This window comes from Delphinapterus leucas, chromosome 2 (assembly GCF_059928025.1).
Source record: "Delphinapterus leucas isolate spDelLeu-1000000601 "Yukka" chromosome 2, BTC_Dleu_Yukka2, whole genome shotgun sequence".
In the NCBI taxonomy this organism is placed as follows: Eukaryota; Metazoa; Chordata; class Mammalia; order Artiodactyla; family Monodontidae; genus Delphinapterus; species Delphinapterus leucas.
In genome coordinates, this window is record NC_143130.1 from 159,768,374 (window position 1) to 159,788,116 (window position 19,743).

A 19,743-nucleotide genomic window follows, 5' to 3' on the forward strand; every position below is an offset into this window, starting at 1 on the left:
CAAATTCCTTCTACGAGGCCACCATCACCTTGATACCAAAACCAGACAAGGATGTCACAAAAAAAGAAAACTACAGGCCAATATCACTGATGAACATAGATGCAAAAATCCTCAACAAAATCCTAGCAAACAGAATCCAACAGCACATTAAAAGGATCATACACCATGATCAAGTGGGGTTTATTCCAGGAATGCAAGGATTCTTCAATATACGCAAATCTATCAATGTGATAAACCATATTAACAAATTGAAGGAGAAAAACCATATGATCATCTCAATAGATGCAGAGAAAGCTTTCGACAAAATTCAACACCCATTTATGATAAAAACCCTGCAGAAAGTAGGCATAGAGGGAACTTTCCTCAACATAATAAAGGCCATATATGACAAGCCCATAGCAAACATCATCCTCAATGGTGAAAAACTGAAAGCATTTCCACTAAGATCAGGAACAAGACAAGGTTGCCCACTCTCACCACTCTTATTCAACATAGTTTTGGAAGTTTTAGCCACAGCAATCAGAGAAGAAAAGGAAATAAAAGGAATCCAAATCGGAAAAGAAGAAGTAAAGCTGTCACTGTTTGCAGATGACATGATACTATACATAGAGAATCCTAAAGATGCTACCAGAAAACTACTAGAGCTAATCAATGAATTTGGTAAAGTAGCAGGATACAAAGTTAATGCACAGAAATCTCTGGCATTCCTATATACTAATGATGAAAAATCTGAAAGTGAAATCAAGAAAACACTCCCATTTACCATTGCAACAAAAAGAATAAAATATCTAGGAATAAACCTACCTAAGGAGACGAAAGACCTGTATGCAGAAAATTATAAGACACTGATGAAAGAAATTAAAGATGATACAAATAGATGGAGAGATATACCATGTTCTTGGATGGGAAGAATCAACATTGTGAAAATGACTACTACCCAAAGCAATCTACAGATTCAATGCAATCCCTATCAAACTACCACTGGCATTTTTCACAGAACTAGAACAAAAAATTTCACAATTTGTATGGAAACACAAAAGACCCCGAATAGCCAAAGCAATCTTGAGAACGAAAAAAGGAGCTGGAGGAATCAGGTTCCCTGACTTCAGACTACACTACAAAGCTACAGTAATCAAGACAGTATGGTACTGGCACAAAACAGAAAGATAGATCAATGGAACAGGATAGAAAGCCCAGAGATAAACCCACGCACATATGGACACCTTATCTTTGATAAAGGTGGCAGGAATGTACAGTGGAGAAAGGACAGCCTCTTCAATAAATGGTGCTGGGAAAACTGGACAGGTACATGTAAAAGTATGAGATTAGATCACTCCCTAACACCATACACAAAAATAAGCTCAAAATGGATTAAAGACCTAAATGTAAGGCCAGAAACTATCAAACTCTTAGAGGAAAACATAGGCAGAACACTCTATGACATAAATCACAGCAAGATCCTTTCTGACCCACCTCCTAGAGTAATGGAAATAAAAACAAAAATAAACAAATGGGACCTAATGAAACTTCAAAGCTTTTGCACAGCAAAGGAAACCATAATCAAGACCAAAAGACAACCCTTAGAATGGGAGAAAATATTTGCAAATGAAGCAAATGACAAAGGATTAATCTCCAAAATTTACAAGCAGCTCATGCAGCTCAATAACAAAAAAACAAACAACCCAATCCAAAAATGGGCAGAAGACCTAAATAAACATTTCTCCAAAGAAGATATACAGAATGCCAACAAACACATGAAAGAATGCTCAACATCATTAATCATTAGAGAAATGCAAATCAAAACTACAATGAGATATCATCTCACACCAGTCAGAATGGCCATCATCAAAAAATCTAGAAACAATAAATGCTGGAGAGGGTGTGGAGAAAAGGGAACACTCTTGCACTGCTGGTGGGAATGTGAATTGGTTCAGCCACTATGGAGAACAGTATGGACGTTCCTTAAAAAACTACAAATAGAATTACCATATGACCCAGCAATCCCACTACTGGGCATATATCCTGAGAAAACCAAAATTCAAAAAGAGTCATGTACCAAAATGTTCATTGCAGCTCTATTTACAATAGCCCGGAGATGGAAACAACCTAAGCGCCCATCATCGGATGAATGGATAAAGAAGATGTGGCACATATATACAATGGAATATTACTCAGCCTTAAAAAGAAATGAAATTGAGCTATTTGTAATGAGATGGATAGACCTAGAGTCTGTCATACAGAGTGAAGTAAGTCAGAAAGAAAAAGACAAATACCGTATGCTAACACATATATATGGAATTTAAGGGGAAAAAAATGTCATGAAGAACCTAGGGGTAAGACAGGAATAAAGACGCAGACCTACTGGAGAACGGACTTGAGGATATGGGGAGGGGGAGGGGTGAGCTTTGACAGGGCGAGAGAGAGTCATGGACATATACACACTAACAAACGTAGTAAGGTAGATAGCTAGGGGGAAGCAGCCGCAAGGCACAGGGATATTAGCTCGGTGCTTTGTGACAGCCTGGAGGGGTGGGATAGGGAGAGTGGGAGGGAGGGAGACGCAAGAGGGAAGACATATGGGAACATATGTATATGTATAACTGATTCACTTTGTTATAAAGCAGAAACTAACACACCATTGTAAAGCAATTATACCCCAATAAAGATATTTAAAAAAAAATAAAAATAAAAATAAAATCTTTTTCTCCCAGGCTTCCCTGGTGGCACAGTGGTTGAGAGTCCACCTGCCAATGCAGGGGACGCGGGTTCGTGCCCCGGTCCGGGAGGATCCCACATGGCGCAGAGCGGCTGGGCCCTTGAGCCATTGGCCGCTGGGCCTGCGCATCCGGAGCCTGTGCTCCGCGAGGGGAGAGGCCACAACAGTGAGAGGCCTGCTTACCGCAAAAAAAAAAAAAAAAAAACTTGTTCTCCCAATTTGACAGTTTCCAGTATCTTATTTCCATCAACTTTTTAAAAAACACAAATCATAAATAATGGCAATATCACGTAAGCATAAAAGGAACTAAGTGTTTGATTCCGCAAATTTCAGAGAATAAATAGATAATCCCATTATCCTAATATTCTCTGAGTGAAGAAAATCAAATTTTAATTTATGATAACCTAAAATCCTAGTGCCAGGCCTGAAGGCAATAGGAGGAACGGTCATCAAGAAACATTAAAAGAATAAAATTACTTGACGCAAGGTACAGAGTAAAATCAAATATTAAGTCTTATTTGATATAAACAGTAAAATAACTCAAACAGACATTTCTAATGTGCATCAATATCAGTTTTAAGTCTTACATACACTCTCAGATGAGACCAATGAGTAACTCAAGTTACCTTAAGATGAAGTTTTCATTTATCTTTATTCTCCTCTCTGACAAGATTTACAAAACTTGAAGGCCTAGGAAGTTTTATAACTGAACAAATGTTTGTCATGACAGAAAATACTCCATGTAGAGGATCAAGCTTCTAAGCCTTTTCAGGGCCCAGATTTTCCTCAGTTGTGATGTTTTAAGAGCTACTTCACAGAGCCTCTATTAGACTGCAGTGAAACAAAACCTATAAAATGACTTGCACGGTACAAGGCACTATGGATGCAGTCTATAAATACTTGTTTTTTCTTATCTTTAAACCACATAATATAAAATTAAGATGTCATATATCCATTCTTCACTTAAAGGAAATCTAATTCAGTCAATTTAACTACATAAATTAATAAGGAATTAGAATTTCAGATTGCCAAAGTATAGTTACAAAAACCTTCCAGTGTTTATTTATAAAAACTAAACTCAAATGCCTTTGTAGGAACAAATCAGTTTCAAAGAAAGTAATGATTCTACTATATAAAATAATGAAACCCTTAGTAAATAAACCTTTATAGATCTGACTTAGGAAATCCACCATTGTGTAGCCATCTAAAAAAAGTAATAATATACTTACCTGAATATCATTTTAAGCTTTCTGTTAGTGAATTACTTGTGTATCATTACTACATAAATAGGAACCACATTTTATACACACACAGATACAACCCCCTCAGCCAATAGAAAGGAGACACCCAGAGTGTTTCTCTTCTTTGAAATGACAACTTTCATTTCCAAGTTGCAGTAGGATCAGACGGCCTCACCTTGCTGTGACGCAGGAATAAGGACCTGCTGGGTCTGCGCTTGCTGAGGTACTGTCTGCTGCGGTTGGGCCTGGTGGTGATGGTGGTGGTGATGCTGCTGCTGCTGGGGTTGCTGCTGCTGTTGAACTTGCAGTAAAAGCTGCTGCTCTTCTGAATGAAATCCATCTACTGCCCTAGACTGCATTAGTTTATTCTCCCATAACTAAAGCAAAGAATATTAAAGATTTCTAAGTAAGAGTCAGGGAAAACAAGGCTGGACATATGGATAAAACATACTTTATTAGTCAGTTTATAAAATTCTTACATTTTCAAAACTGATAAATCTACAAATCTCTAATTCTTACCCAAGTGTATGCCATAAGGAAAACTAATTTTTAAAGTATCAAACCTCATTTTTGTTACTTAAGAGTACTGAAGAATTCTTTTGTTTCTTTTTATATCTGCAACAAACTTTCCATAGTAATTCCTTGGTTGCCAAGCAGTTTCATATAAGCAATTTTTCAGTAATCAAAAATCATCCTTTTTAGTATCAAATCCATTGTTAGCTATTTTATGGAAATCTTTCTTTCCTAACTTTTAAATAACATATAAAACATAAATTCATCTTTCCTTGAACTATGAGAAACATTATAGAGGCAGTCCTCAGGTTAGAAAACCCTACCTTTCTATCTGTCCAACCCTACATAAGGAAAAAGAAACAGCAATGCCTAATATGCTTTCAGAGGTATTCTCAACCCTCCACACTTCTTGAAATTCCCTTCCCTCTTTCATTATGACAAGGATTGACAATCCTTTTTTGCTTAACCACTTCTATTTTCTCATCTCTCCCTTGGACAGCTTCTGTGATGAAGGAAAAAAAAATCAAAAGTGGGCAAAAACAAGGAAGTAAAAGAATATATTTACAACTATTCCATCCTTCTACCTAACACACATTTCCTCTCTACAAGGTTTAGTGTTCAATCTATAGAGCTCTTATAAAAAAACTGCCCAAGAAAGTTACAAACCATTCCTTAAACATACATATAAAATTTAATTCAGTCATTCTGTACACAAGGATCTACAGATACTTTGTTTTCTCCCCTAGGATCTACTCTTGGGATATTGCCTAACTCATGTAAGGCTTCTATCAGATCCTTCAAAAAGCTCCCTTTGCCATACTAACAGGGATTTTTATAAACTGCTGACACTTCCAACTGTTCTAGAAATTCTAGATCTACATGTTAATAACAATTCCAGCACATCTCTAACAATTTAGGGAAAAAGCAAACTAAAGGTCAATTTCCCAGAGCAACCATTCCCTTAGCAGTCTCAGTATTTAGGTTCACCTGAAGACTTTCCTTACAGAGACAGTAACAGTATCTATTTCATGCGCTGTTGTGAGGAGTAAATAAGATTTCCATGTAAAACATTTATCAGACTCTAGCATAAAGTCAGTCATCAATAAATGTTAGTTATTACAATTATTGTAGTGGTGGTATTAATTGTGTAATAAAGCATTACAACAGAAGTCAGGAACCCAATTAGTCCTGGTTTGGCCACTAAACGGCTTGGTGGACAAATTATTTATCTTCCCTGGGCATTTTACTCATCTAAAAAGGGAACAAGCTGAATTAGATTACTTCTAAATGAACTTCCAGCTAGTAAATCTAAGTCGGTGCAAATCCCAGACTAAAAACAGCTAGGGTTCTTCCTAGGGTAACAAAAAACTACTTTTTGAGAGCCCAAGTTTTGTCTGGTTCATTTCTATAAAGTGGGCACCTAGCATAACACACAATACAAAATAGGCTCAGACACTGAATAAAATACACTCTACACTCTAAAATACACTCTAAATGTATTATATAGTAAGGCTATATAGGTAAGCCTCCCAAACAGTTATCACCCAAACTGTTTACACTTCTTTTCCCTGTTTCAAAACAAAACAAAACCTCGCTTCTTGTAGGCCAAAATCAAGGTGCAAAAAGTACTATTAATTAATGCTTTAAGAAACAGGTCTTTAAGGGAATTCCCTGGTGGTCCAGTGGTAAAGAATCCACCTTCCGACACAGGGGACGCGGGTTCAATCCCTGGACAGGGAACTAAGATCCCACATGCCCCAGGGCAACTAAGCCCACACGCACCACAACTACTGAGCCCGCACGCCGCAACTAGAGTCCGCATGGCGCAAACTACAGAGCCCACACGCTCTGGAGCCCATGCACTACAACTACAGAGCCCATGTGCTCTGGAGCCTGTGTGCCACAACTAGAGAGAGAAAACCCACACACCATGACTAGAAAGAAGCCCACATGCCGCAACAAAGAGCTCGAGCACCGCAAGAAAAGATCCTGCACACAGCAACGAAGATCCCACGTGCTGCAAGTAAGACCCAACACAGCCAAAAATAAAAATAAATAAAATATTAAAAAAAAATAAAGAAACAGAAAGAAAGAAGAAAGAAAGAAAGAAAGAAACAGGTCTTTAAACCATAATTTTCTAAATTTAAAGCTTCAGTTTTTATCACCTCCAATTGGTCTTCCCACTGCAATCCTGACCCATCACTTTAATGAAGCTTCCATGACAATGGTAAATATTAACAAATACACATTATGTGCTAAGTGCTGCGTACCACTACTCGCCTAGTCTCCAAAGTCAATGATCTGTGAGTCAGAATGTACCCCAATGCCCTATCATTATTGTCAATTTCCTTCCCAAAGCATTATTCCAATCTATCCCTACTATAATGGCCCCAGTTCAAGTCCCTTCCTCCCATCAGTATTACTGCAAAGTGTTAATGACTAAGCTAATTGAGCTCCCTGCTTCAAATCATACATTCTACACATAATTATTGAATACCTCCCAGCTAGACACTGTCAGTGGCATTGAGAACAGACAGTGAACAAATCTGACAAAGATCTTTGTCCTTACAGAGCCTACATTTTAGTGGAAACTTGTGCTTCCAATCTATTCTCTATAAATCAGTGGTCCTCAAAATGTGATCCTGGACCAATAACATCAGTATCACCTGGGAACTTGTCAGACATACCAATTCTAAGGCCCCACCCCATCGCATCAGCAACTCTGGAGTTAGAGCCAGGAATCTGTTTTAATAACCTATCCAGGTTATTGTGATGTACACTAAAGTGAAAGCCACTGCTTTAAAGTATAAACCAATACTTTTCAAACTGCAGACTGCAACCCATTAATGCATTATTAAAAGTTAATTTAGAGTTTTTGGTAAATGCAATCAAATTTTTCTTTTTAAATGTCAGACTGTACCCCTATCAACTGAGACTGTTTGAAGCAGAAGTCCAAAACTCTGTCTTTTAACTAGCAACCCAGAGAATCCTTCTCACTCTAAAGACCAAGCTCCTTAATGCAATATTATGTTAACTTCTCCAACTGCTGCTATAACTTGCACTCTATTTTCCAAACTACTTGCAGTTCCCTGAATATAGCATACATACCTCCTGTCTAAACTTTCGTAAACTACTCCTTATTGACAGTCTTCCCACACAATTCCCCAAAGAATGCAAATGCAAAGTCACATAGCCGCGAAGAAATCACTCACTGCCTCTATACCTTAGAGATATTTCTATTGGTACACTTTTCACACTAAGTCTACCTTCTCTATTAAAGTATGAACTCCTTCAGAGTAGAGACTATGTCTTATTCATAACCTAACAAAATGACTAAGAACTTATCAGAAATTTAATATTAATTTCAAAAAGAATGGAAAACGAACTTGTTTTCTAAGGTAGTTTCTCTATAAAAATGCTACCAACATTTTAGGCAGAATAACTCTTTATTTACAGGGTATTACCACAAGAAGTGTACATGAAATACAACACTCCTCTAGCCTACTAAATGCCAAAGATGCCCATTAGTCATTATAACAAGCAAACATGGAACCACACATTTCAAACTGCTTCTGGGGGAGCAAGGGGATGCTGGAGTAGTGGGCCACTGAGAATCCATATTTACTAAGTACCAAATACCGTTCTAGGTAATGTGAAAAATACAAGAATAATACCATACAAATATTTAGCATTACGCTTATAATATCAAATAATGTAAAGTTCAAATTAGTTGAATGTTTTCTGTTTCTCTCCAATTTCATTTTAAAATAATTTTATTTATCAAAATATTTTATTTTTAAAATATCATCTGTTTAAAATAATGTAATACTGTTTTGGCAACAGTAATGATATTAATACCCCTAAAGACTACCAAGAATACTGAATTGTTATTTATGTATGTATTTATTTATTTAGCTAGCTTAGAAAATAGGAAGAACTCTTTTCTCCACATTTTTATAGTACTTTTTCCCCCCAACACCATAGCTATTGTTTCTGGCAGTCCTATTTCAACAATCTTTGCCAGGTCTCCGGAATTAGATATGGAGAAAATTCATTTTCTATTCCCAAAATGATTTGGATATGCATCATGTTATGCCCATCATGTTTACTAGACTAACACTGAATTCTTAACGTGCACTTAAGTACTTTCCGTGTACACTCGTTTTTCACAAAAATTCTTTAAAATAGACATTATTATTATCTCCTTTTTACAGAAAAAGAGCCTGAGGAACAAGAAGTTAGGTGCCTTATCCAAGATCACCAACTAACAGCAGGCAAAACCATCATACAATCCAGGCAATCTGACTCAACAGGGCTGGACCCTGAGAGTGAAGAGTAAATGTCCTTTAAATTTTAAATTTAAAGTTTAAATTTTGGACTCTAGGCCCTCACTTGCCTCACCGTAATCCCAGCTCTGGTCCAAAGTTCTAATCTCTAAACTGTACTGCTGCTATCAGAGCAGGTCTAGTCACAACTCTGGTACCTTCCTTATCTGGAGACAAAAGGCTTAGCTTCAAGTCTCTACCACTTGCTAAATGATCTGTCAAAGCATATTTATTCCATTTTTGGATCTATAAAACGTTACCAGATCTACTGCTCCCTGGCAGTATGCTGGGCTAGAAATTCTAAAGGATTCTCCTACTCTCACAATAACAACTAGCTCCTGGATAAAACATAAGACAATTGAATTTTTGGGCTCTTTAGAAATGATGTTGGGGAACAGAGCTTTCCCCAAGGCCAAATGATGTAGCACAGTAGATCATCGTTCAACTTATGGTTCAAGTATTTATATACAACTAGAGTATATTTAGAATAGTGGTTCTCAATCAGGGGTAGTTTTTCCCCTTCTGCCCCGGGGGCATTTGGCAATGTCTGGAGATATTTTTGGTTGTCAGAACTAAGGGGTGCTACTGGCATCTAGTGGGCAGAGATCAGTTATGCTGCTAATATCCTACGATAACTAGCCTTCTACAACAAAGAATTAACAGGTCCAAAATGTCAGTAGTGCCAAGGATGAGAAAACAGATCTAGGGGCAGATTAACTTTTTCAGATTTGTCTCCAAATGAGGAATTCTTCTCACTTTGTTTTATTGAGAGGCCATGTTTTCTATCTCCCATTGTACTTGCTATTTGGATAGGGGTGGGTCTGACAGTTTAGAAATCAGGATAATTTTATCACTTACTTTGAAGAGGACTTCTAGACTGTCATTTCCACCCATAGTCATTTACCAATCTAAAACACAATTTACATTCAAATATAGCTTTATTGAAAATCAAGTGGTGATCATTTTCTAATGTATAGAAATCCTGAATCACTATGTTGTGCACCTAGAACTAATACAGTGTTGTAGGTCAATTACACTTCAATTAGAGAAAAAAGCAAGAAAACCAACATTGTGCTTTATGCATCTTTTCCATCTCCCACAGTTCATACATTAAAGGAGACCCACAGTGTTAACAGATAACCTCAAGAATCAGGTTGAATTATTTTAATGTAGAAGGTCCCTTTCTGAATTATCTAGTTAAACTTCAAATTACAGGCACTCTCATTACTCATCTTAATTCATAATCTAATACACCACAGTATCCTTCACAGCCGTTTGGAAGCTTTTGATAGAAGTTTGTGAAACACTATAAAATGGTGATAAAGGGGATAGAACTAATGACAGAGTCCTTTATAAAGCTTAAAATATGAAATATTGTTAGTTTTCATTAGCAAGAATATCCAAACCTACAAGGTCTAATACAGTAGCCACTAGCCACACGTGGTGATTTAAAGTGAAATTAATTATAATTAAATAAAAATTCAGTTCTTCAGTTCCACTAACCATATTTCAAGTGTTTAATAGCCACATGTGGCTAGTGGTTACCATACTGGAGAGCACAGATATAGAACATTTTCATCACCACAGAAAGTTCTACTGCATAATGCTAGCTGTCAGACTGTTAAAACTAGGGCACATTCTGGAAATTCTAATGAGATCCTGAAGAAATTTAGTGCAGAGAATTAAAATAACAAACTCATTTCAGTCGAATAGTTTTATATTTAAATTCAGCTACAACCCAGAATAAAAGAGTATGCCCCGTTTAAAAAACAACAAAAACATTAAACTACCTTTTTCAGTTAGATTCTGGAGCAACATGTTATTAATTTGTTTAATTAAGTATTTACTGAACGCCAACCACATATGCCAGGCATTGTGGCAGAGGTTGGGGATTCAAAGTTGAATAAGTCACAATTTTTGTCATAGAAAACTAAGCATTAAACAAAAAATCAGTGCATAACCTATAAAACACAGATATTACTTTTTTATACTATTATACTATATTATATGTACATATATCTGTATATATGTGTATACATGTATAAAGTCTTATGTACTAAAAATGCAGGTGGAGCTATTTGGTCTCAAAGATAGCTCATTCTGTTTGGAAAAAACACCTTGATTCTAACTGGGACCAGTAGGAAAATATCAACAGACTCTGTGAAAAGCAAGAGGAGATAACAACTTGGATTGACCACTAGTTTGACGTACCACAAATTAAAGCCTTTGGGACTAATTTTTTGCACCTAAAAATGCTGTACCTTCTACATAAGATCACAGATCTACAAGGACAACCATTATGAGGGTATAACATATTTATAAAATATTCATTACATGTAACATGAAGGAATCAAAATAAGCTTATTCTCTTCTTATTCATATCCCTGAGATAATTTATGTGTTTGAGTAGTTTATATTGCTATTCTTCCAACTCATGTCTCCAGAGTTGGCATTCCTTCACTTGTATTTTTAAATACCTGCTCTTCACTTTCAGTAACCATTACATTTCTCACAAGGTAAAAAAATATTTCCTCATCTCATTCAAACCTATATTTTCCCTTCCTCACAGGGGCAGATTCATATTGAAAATTCTATAGAAGCTGCCCACAGATGCTGCAACATTCTAAGATATATTTTATCACCACAACACAGGTGAGATTCGCTTTATTTAAAATAGTAAGTTGCTAAATTGCAGCCTCCACACCTCTGTTGAATGGATAAATAAGACCACAACAAATGTTCCTTAGCATTCATTAACTGTGATTACTTATTTATACATAGCTCTAAAGGAGCTCAATTCCCAATCTCTAAGCCAGCAGTTCTAAAACTTTTTAGTCTGAGTCCTTTATCATTTTTACAAATTAATGAGGACCTCAATGAACTTTTATGAAATTTTAAATAAGATTTTTTTTTAATGTTGACATTTAAAAATAACAACGTGGGCTTCCCTGGTGGCGCAGTGGTTGAGATTCTGCCTGCTAATGCAGGGGACACGGGTTAGAGCCCTGGTCTGGGAAGATCCCACATGCCACGGAGCAACTAGGCCCATGAGCCACAACTACTGAGCCTGCGCGTCTGGAGCCTGTGCTCCGCAACAAGAGATGCCGCGATAGTGAGAGGCCCGCGCACCACGATGAAGAGTGGCCCCCGCTCGCCACAATTAGAGAAAGCCCTCACACAGAAACAAAAAACCAACACAGCCAAAAGTAAAATAAAATAAATAAAAGAAATGCATTTCCATTTAAAAAATAAGATCCAGAGGAGTAAAGAAGAAAAGAAAAAACAACGTATCCATTACATGTTAACATAAATACTTTCAATGAAAATAACCAGGGGCTTCCCTGGTGGCGCAGTGGTTGAGAGTCCGCCTGCCGATGGAGGGGACACGGGTTCCTGCCCCGGTCCGGGAGAATCCCACATGCCGCGGAGCGGCTGGGCCCGTGAGCCATGGCCGCTGAGCCTGCGCGTCCGGAGCCTGTGTTCCGCAATGGGAGAGGCCACAGCGGTGAGAGGCCTGCGTACCGCAAAAAGAAAAAAAAAAAAGAAAAAAAAAAAAAGAAAATAACCATATCTTCCAAAAAAATTTCGTGAGAAATGGCTTAAAAGGAAAATAGCTGGATTCTCATATCTGCTTCTACATTCAGTTTTCTTTCGTTGATGTATATGAAGAAAATCTGCCTTCTCATAGCTAAGTAGTTGGGAAAGGATAAAGTATTTTAAGTGATGGTTTCTTAACAGTTAGCTGCAATGTACAATCTGAAACTATATACCAATTAACTTTTCAAACTCTTCAATTAAATGGAAAATATGAGTTCAGTGAAGTATGCAGATATGCCATATGTTAACACATTTCATTGTAGAATATCATGAATAGAATATCAAACAATTGCATGTCTTAATATCAACAATGATCTCATCTCAATCTTTACGTAAACATCTTTTTAATACTTGGTACATCAAAATGGGAAGCATGCCTAAAGCCCTTCTGCTGCATATGGAACAGTTATCTCAAGGAAAAGCACTTGTACATTTGAGTTCCAAGTTTAACTGGTCACTTTTTTCATGGAATACAACTTTTACTGGAAATATGACAAACATACTATGATTATTCAGATTTGGGCATCTGTCCAACCGCATAGACCCCTGAAAGAGCCTGTGGGGAAGTCCACTGACCATATTTTGAGAACCACTGTTCTGAGCAGTAAGGCAAAAATATTCCATGATTTCATGAGTCATTACACCATCAAGAAAACACAAATGCTAAATAAAAGTATCTATATATTTCTGCTTAAATCCAAGTAAATAGAAGAGGCAGAAAAGCAGCTCCCAAACTAGAATACATTGTAAACCAAATATTTGGCCCACATAGAGAATCAGACTCCAGAACATGAAATTTATCAAGCACTTAATCTCCACAACATACATTTTAGAATACCAGTGCATTAAGACCACAAAAAAAGAAAAAGTAAAAAAAAACCTTACAGGAATGTCAAGTAATTAAAACATAAATGGATATTAACTGCCCATTAATAATAGCTAATACTATTGCCAGGCACTTTGCTAAACACTTTATATAGTCATTACATTTAATCCTCAAAACAAGACTAAAAGGTAAGTACTACTAATTCTCATCTCACATATAAGGAAACTGAAATATAAGCAGTTTGCCTAAGGTCAGAGGAAGAATGGATGGTAGCTGGGATTCAAAACCAGCACCCTTCACATAACTATACTGCTTCCTGCAACAAAGTCAAATGGTCATCATACGGCAAAATTATGGAGTATAGTTTCTGACTGAAGAGAATGTTAAAAAAAAAAAAAAAGCAGCAAACTCACAGTTTTTAGTTCCATCAGAACTTGTTCATCGACTCCATCATCCAAAAAGATGTCTCTCACATCATTAATTACATCTTCAATCACAGATCTGTATAATTTAGGCTTTAAAGGGAAAATAAAAGACTGCTGAAAAACACTGCTTATCACATATTAAAATATATAACATTTTCACAAATTCAAAACAAATGTAATACAACAGTCCCTTTTCCAACTCTCTAAAACTTATTTTAGAAGATGTAACTTTAAAGGTATGGCCAGTCCCATAAACATCAGTTGCCTTAGTTAAAATGAATTATTTGATGACTGCATATTTTAATAAAGGTTTTACGACTGTTTAATACAATTCATATACAGAAGATCATCACAGATACAAGGTCTATACAGTTTCCAGTTGTAATTTCCCATGTTGTTATAGTCCAAACACGTAATGTGTTTTGACTATATCCAACGATATAGTTTTATGGGTTGCTATGTCTGGTTTTTATTATTCCTTGCTTGGTTTAACCCGTTGTATCTCCTAACGTCATCGCTGTCTTAACAGAAACTTATGTCCTGTGATTTGCCTGGTAATAATCTGCAACCTAATAAGTATTCAAATTTAAAAATCACCTAATTTTAGTTTTTGTTACCCAGTCTGTACCTTTAAATTATACCATCAAGCTGTTCATATAACCACAATAACAGGTCTCAAAGTCTCAGAGGAACAAGACACAATGATCTCTTTTCCAGGATTTCTCTCCTACTACTGCCCAGATGATGCTATGGAATAGAACTATAAGCAGCCTCGATATTTATTTTTAAACTATTATTATTGTAACTATTATTGTTGGCATTACTTGGGGGGAAGCTTGCTTTTAGAAGGCTGCCAGAAAAATAAAATGAGAATAGATGTGAAAGCACTTTAAAAGCATAAAGTACTTTTTAAAAACCAAAAGGTAAGAGACGGAAGACTTTGCCCAACCCACATCCTATTTTTAATGGACAAAAGGAAGTTTGCTTGTCAGACTGTAAAACCAGAGATGCCTTGCTATAAATCTTATCCATTATCACGCAGAGCTAAGATCAACAGCCTTTTTATTTTAATACTTTGTCATTATCTGTGTTTTATATCTTGCTTAAAAATTACTGCTTACCCAATAAAACCAAGGGTTTGCTCTCATAACCAAACCTCAAACAGAAATAAATGTTTCATTAGCAACTCTCCCAGCAATACTGTTATCACAGGGGAAACCTCTTATGTGTTCTTGTCCAGCCAAAAATATAAATAATGAGTTCCTCTATACAACTTACCTCAACCATTAAAAACTATTTGTTCCTTTTCATTACAACCAGAAAAACAATTCATGTATCTAGTTTCTCACCTTTGCCGTTCCACTCACTCACCTGCTTTTTATTTTGCCAAATCTGCCTCTGTGAACTAAAATTATTCATGTGATTTCTGCATCTCTACAGTGCCTCCTTATGTTAGCATTCTGATTCTATATATAAAGGAAAGTCTATCTGACTATGGGTATCACCTTATCTATGGCAATTCAACTACTGAATTACAAAAATACATTTATAAAGTGTTTTTTTTTAAACCAATGACTCAAGGCATTATAAAGATAGAGTAATTTTAAATTGGTAGTATAAATCTCAAATTGACGATATAAAGTATTTTTTCAGCAAAATAGATGTTGTTCTGGTGTTTCTGAAGTCGGTCATCCCTAAAAATATTCTGCTTGGATATCCACACATTTATAGGTACAATGTGCTTTCTTCTGGCACTCCCTACTTAATGAATCAATCTTGCTTTAAGATTTTGCTTTTGTGCTTTAATTAACCCACAACTTGACCACTTAATGGATTCATATGCACTGTAGTTAAAGAAAGGGAAATGTGTATTATTCATGAAGTATACGCAATTTAAAATTGTTCAAGAGTTAAAAAGCGCGCAAAATACTGACGTTTTTCAAAGTATGTGAGTACATAGGCATTATTTGAAATAAGCAATTTCTGAATTATTATTTAAAATACTAAACTGTACTTAAGCCAAAGTTTTTGCCTTTTATGAAATACACATTAATTTAGGTTTGTCCTAGTTTTCAAAAACCAGATATTCCAAACTTAAAAATTCGTAAATTAAAGGGCCATTAGTGCCATTATCTAATGATTAAAGCATTTCTTTCAAAAGTGTTAGTACCTGGTACAATACTGGAAAATAAGTTGGATTAATTTCTATATTGGATATCATATTAACATCCAATGCAGCAAAAACACCGTCTACTTATAATTTTAATTTTTTAATACCCAGTTTGCACTAAGCAAATTACTCACAATTCCCCGATCCATAAATGTACTGTAGACATAGGTCCTACGTCGAAGCTTTAGGCACTTACTATTTCTTTGAAAAGCTTCGTATCTCAAATATTTATTATAGGAAAACATAATGAAATATTAGGAGCTATATTTCTAAAATTTCCTGAATACGTGATAAACAAAATACTACCAAAATCAAATCCTCCACAGCTAACAATTAATGTAGAAAACTTTTCCAAAAAAAAATTACCGACAATAATGCATGCATCTTCTGAATACAAGAACGATTAGACATCTGAGCTTAAATTCTCTTTAAAAAATAAAAATAAAATAAAAGAGGATGGCAAGTCTATTTTCCCCTATCAAAGACCGCAAATCCCAGCTGCTGTATGAAAACAAAAACTTGGGGCTGTAAAAGCAGGCCCGGTTGGACACGAAATTACAGTGTACGGTAAGGATTTGGGAATAAACTGAGCTCTGCACGCGCCAGCCTCTCGCCTCGGGAGCACGCACCTCCCAGCCCCGCTCTCAGCAGCTCTCACTATTTAAAGCCGGATCTGGTGTTTAAATGGAGAGGCGGTGACGTAGGCCTGAAAAGCACCTTCCCATCCTGGCAGAGTCTATATTAGAGAGCGGCAATGGCTCTATATAAACAGGGCAGCCAAAGGGAGGAGGACCACAAGGCTCAGGGACTGAAAAGCAGGGTAAGCGGCCGCAGCCATGATGGATCGACCCGAGTCGTCAACGGTACGGAGCCGGGCTGCCGTGGGCTTGTCTGCATTTGGGACCGGGCAAAAAAGTGTTTTATTGTCATAATAAAAATAAGAGAGTGGGGTGGGCTAGTGATCACATTTTGCGTTGGTGACTGAAAAGGTTATTTATGTGACTGCTTTTTGCAAACCTACGTGATCGCAAGTAAGAAAAAAGGGACAAACGGTGAGAAGTAGGCAAATTTCAAGGCGAAAGCGGGGCACTTTGACCACTACTGTAGGCTTTGTTTGTTTTGGTGCTTTTGCTAGTCGAAGATACGATGGGGGTTTTGCTTCCCCTTCGCCATTTTACCGATTCGGAAGGAACCGAGATAAGTGCTTTTCAACCTTCGTCCTTTTTTTTTTTTTTAAACATAAAATGGCCCCAATGAAGGCTCTTTAAGCACAACCGCCAAAACGCCCAAAGTAACCCCCGAAGTAGTCATTAACCTTTCACTGCGTTAAAGTGGATCGCGGTGGGTCTTGGGGATTCGCCCAGCTCCCCAAACACGGTTTTTGTTTTGAGGCTGCTCCGGGAGCCCTCCTCCAGCCGGCGCGGCCGGGCCCGCTTCGGGGAGAAGCGGCGGCGCCCCTCCCGCCCTCCCTCCTGGAGGCCGGGGTCTGGGGCCGGGGCCGCGCGCTCGCCCCGGCCCAACCGCCCCGCGGCGGCCCCAGGCCCAGCAGGCGCCCCCGCCCTCCCCGCCGCCGCGGCCGCGAGCCTCGGCACCCCCCCGCGCCCGCCGCCCGGCGCACCGGCCCGCTCCGCCTGAGGCGGGAAGCGGCGGCGGCGGCGGCGGCCGCGCGGGCGGCTGAAGAGAGTCGAGGCCGGGAGTCGCGGCCGTCCCCGCCCCCGCCCGGTCCGGCCGTTGCTGCCGCCTGAACGAAGCCCCCGCCGGCCACCAACCACGTCCTTACCACGGTGTTTGTATTTGCCGAGTTCGCCATTTCCACACACAACACAAACAAGAGGGGGGCAACCCCGAGAAAAGATAAAAACAAAAACAAACAAAAAAAGAACACCCGGAGGGTGACCCAAGCCACCGCAAAATTGGGGGGAAAAATTTTTCAAACAAAATCGTATCCTGACGGAGGAGAGGGGAGCGGTGAGAGGAGGTAGAGGAGGAGAGCAGTCCTCGGAGCTAAAAACTCGAGAATCGCCCTTAAAAAAAAAAGGCCACGACCCTTCAGGGGTCCTGGGGGGCGTTGCCCGCTCCCCACCCCGCACCAAGGAGGGAAACCACCACCGGTCGCCGCTCCCCGCGCCGCCGCTGCCGCCACCGGCTGCAGCTCCAGCCGTCCGGTCCGCCCGCTTCTCCCCTTTATATAGTGAGCCAACAAGCTGCGCGAGCCGCCGCCACCGCCGCTGCCGCCGAGAGACAGGGCGGAGGGGGAGGGAGGGGCGGAAGGGGCGGGGGCAGAGGTGGGCGGGTCTGAGCGCGAGACACCGCGAGAGCCGCGTGCGCAGGCGCGCCGGGGCGGAGGACGCCGCGCCTCGTCACGCGCAGTGAAGGCTGTTGTGAGGGCAGGGCCCGGGGACTTAAGTAGTGAAGTTGGACTGCTGTCTCCCCAAGTCTCGCGTGATCACGTGGTCGGCACCCAGGCGGAAGTCCCCTGCACCTGCTTTGGGATGAGGAACTTGGTAAGCATTGCTGGAAAACGCGTGAGTTCTGGTGACACAGGAGTCCAGAGCTAGCTGGGATCGCCTCCCGTCGGGCATTTATGCGCCGTCGCGCGCTGGAGGGGATACGAAATGCGGAAGGGGCGCTGGCTGTTGCCCCGCTAGGAATGGCCGCGGAGGAGGGCCGGTCACGTGGCCCAGCTTCCTGGCCCTGGCGCGCTCGGACTGAGGGAAGTTTCAAATGCGGAGTCATCTCCGAGAACGGGCTCGACTCAGATTCCGATTTCCGAGGCGTTGGCATCTCTTGCCTAGGATGGGCCTTTAGCTTGCAGAATTGTGTACGAGTTCCTAAAAGGGATAAAAGCTGATTTGGGCCCCCCGTAAACACATTCCAGAATTAATAACACCTGAAGCCGTATGAGTTCTCTCCATCAGTAAGCTACAAAGTCTCTGGGTTTAAGTTCCCCAAAGGTCCGGCCTCTACTATCCCACGTACTTTAAATGACTTTTCAAGGTGGTGGAAATGCCACCCCACCCCACCCACCGCCAACCCGAAACACTGATAATTGGAATTACAATCGCACAACTTTTCCCGGTTTTAAAAAATACTGCCAAAATTCAGTGATTCCACATGGTCAGGACATACTAACATCTGAAATATTTGACACACCAAGTCACATGGCCTCTCGCTGCGGAAGAGGGGCAGAAAATGTCCATGTCTTGGACTGCAACTCAGTAGGCTTTTGACCTGTTCTGCCCAAGCTAATCTCGCTTTTATATCAACATTTCACGCAGAACAGAGAATGCTCTGTTTAGAAGGCAGAGCTCACAGTACCTAATTTTCTTGTCCCTAGGAATTTCCAGAGACATGGAATGTAGTCTGGACAAGTGAGGGAGTTTATCCTCAAAAAGCAAAGCAAAACAAAATGTCAAACTTGTATGCCTCTGAAACCATAGTTAAGGAATATCAGTTGCTTCTCAGTTCCCTGCACAGCTGCTTGTTTGGGAGCATCAAAAGAACAACAACAAAAAAATCACAGGAAATCATAGTGTTCTTTATGTATTATATAAAATTATGATTCCATCAACATTTGTAATTCATTTAATAGTCGGGTGACCATTAGGCGGAAAAGTTATACTAATACTTTTCACTTCTTACTATTTTAAGAGGACTTGTTACCTCCTTATGTAAGTACTACTTTTTTTAAAAAATTAATTTATTAATTTATTTATTTTTGGCCGCATTGGGTCTTGGTTGCCGCCTGCCGGCTTTCTCTAGTTGCCCCCAGCGGCGGCTACTCTTCATTGCAGTGCGCGGCTTGTTAGGAACCAGGCTGCACAGCAGGAGGTGAGTGGCTGGCAAGCAAAGCTTCATCTGTATTTATAGCTGCTCCCCATTGCTTGCATTACCGCCTGAGCTCCACTTCCTGTCAACATTATGGTGAGT

General features: G+C 39.2%; 1 protein-coding gene, 1 long non-coding RNA gene and 1 other non-coding gene across 5 annotated transcripts in view; 1 reads left to right on the top strand and 2 right to left on the bottom strand.

Moving 5' to 3' along the window:
* Positions 1–18,028, bottom strand: part of GTF2A1 (general transcription factor IIA subunit 1) — a 51,690-nt gene extending 33,662 nt beyond the window's left edge. Inside the window, exons 1-3 of one of the 2 annotated variants that reach the window (XM_022576385.2) lie at positions 17,594–18,028; positions 13,632–13,733; positions 4,133–4,334 (exon numbers count right to left, since the gene is read on the bottom strand). In XM_022576385.2, coding sequence (XP_022432093.1) covers positions 4,133–4,334; positions 13,632–13,733; positions 17,594–17,623 — 334 coding nt within the window. In that variant the 5' untranslated portion in view covers positions 17,624–18,028. Of the gene's footprint in view, positions 1–4,132; positions 4,335–13,631; positions 13,734–17,128; positions 17,277–17,593 lie in introns of those variants that run through there. The other variant, XM_089908055.1, reaches the window with a different exon arrangement.
* On the bottom strand, positions 3,025–3,168 carry LOC115802951 (small nucleolar RNA SNORA79). Its single transcript, XR_004023539.1, has one exon. It is a non-coding gene; the product is annotated as a small nucleolar RNA SNORA79 (small nucleolar RNA).
* LOC149750338 (uncharacterized) overlaps positions 17,659–19,743 on the top strand; it is a 44,998-nt gene continuing 42,913 nt past the window's right edge. Inside the window, exons 1-2 of one of the 2 annotated variants that reach the window (XR_016392238.1) lie at positions 17,659–18,317; positions 19,576–19,737. This is a non-coding gene — a long non-coding RNA (uncharacterized LOC149750338). The other variant, XR_016392237.1, reaches the window with a different exon arrangement.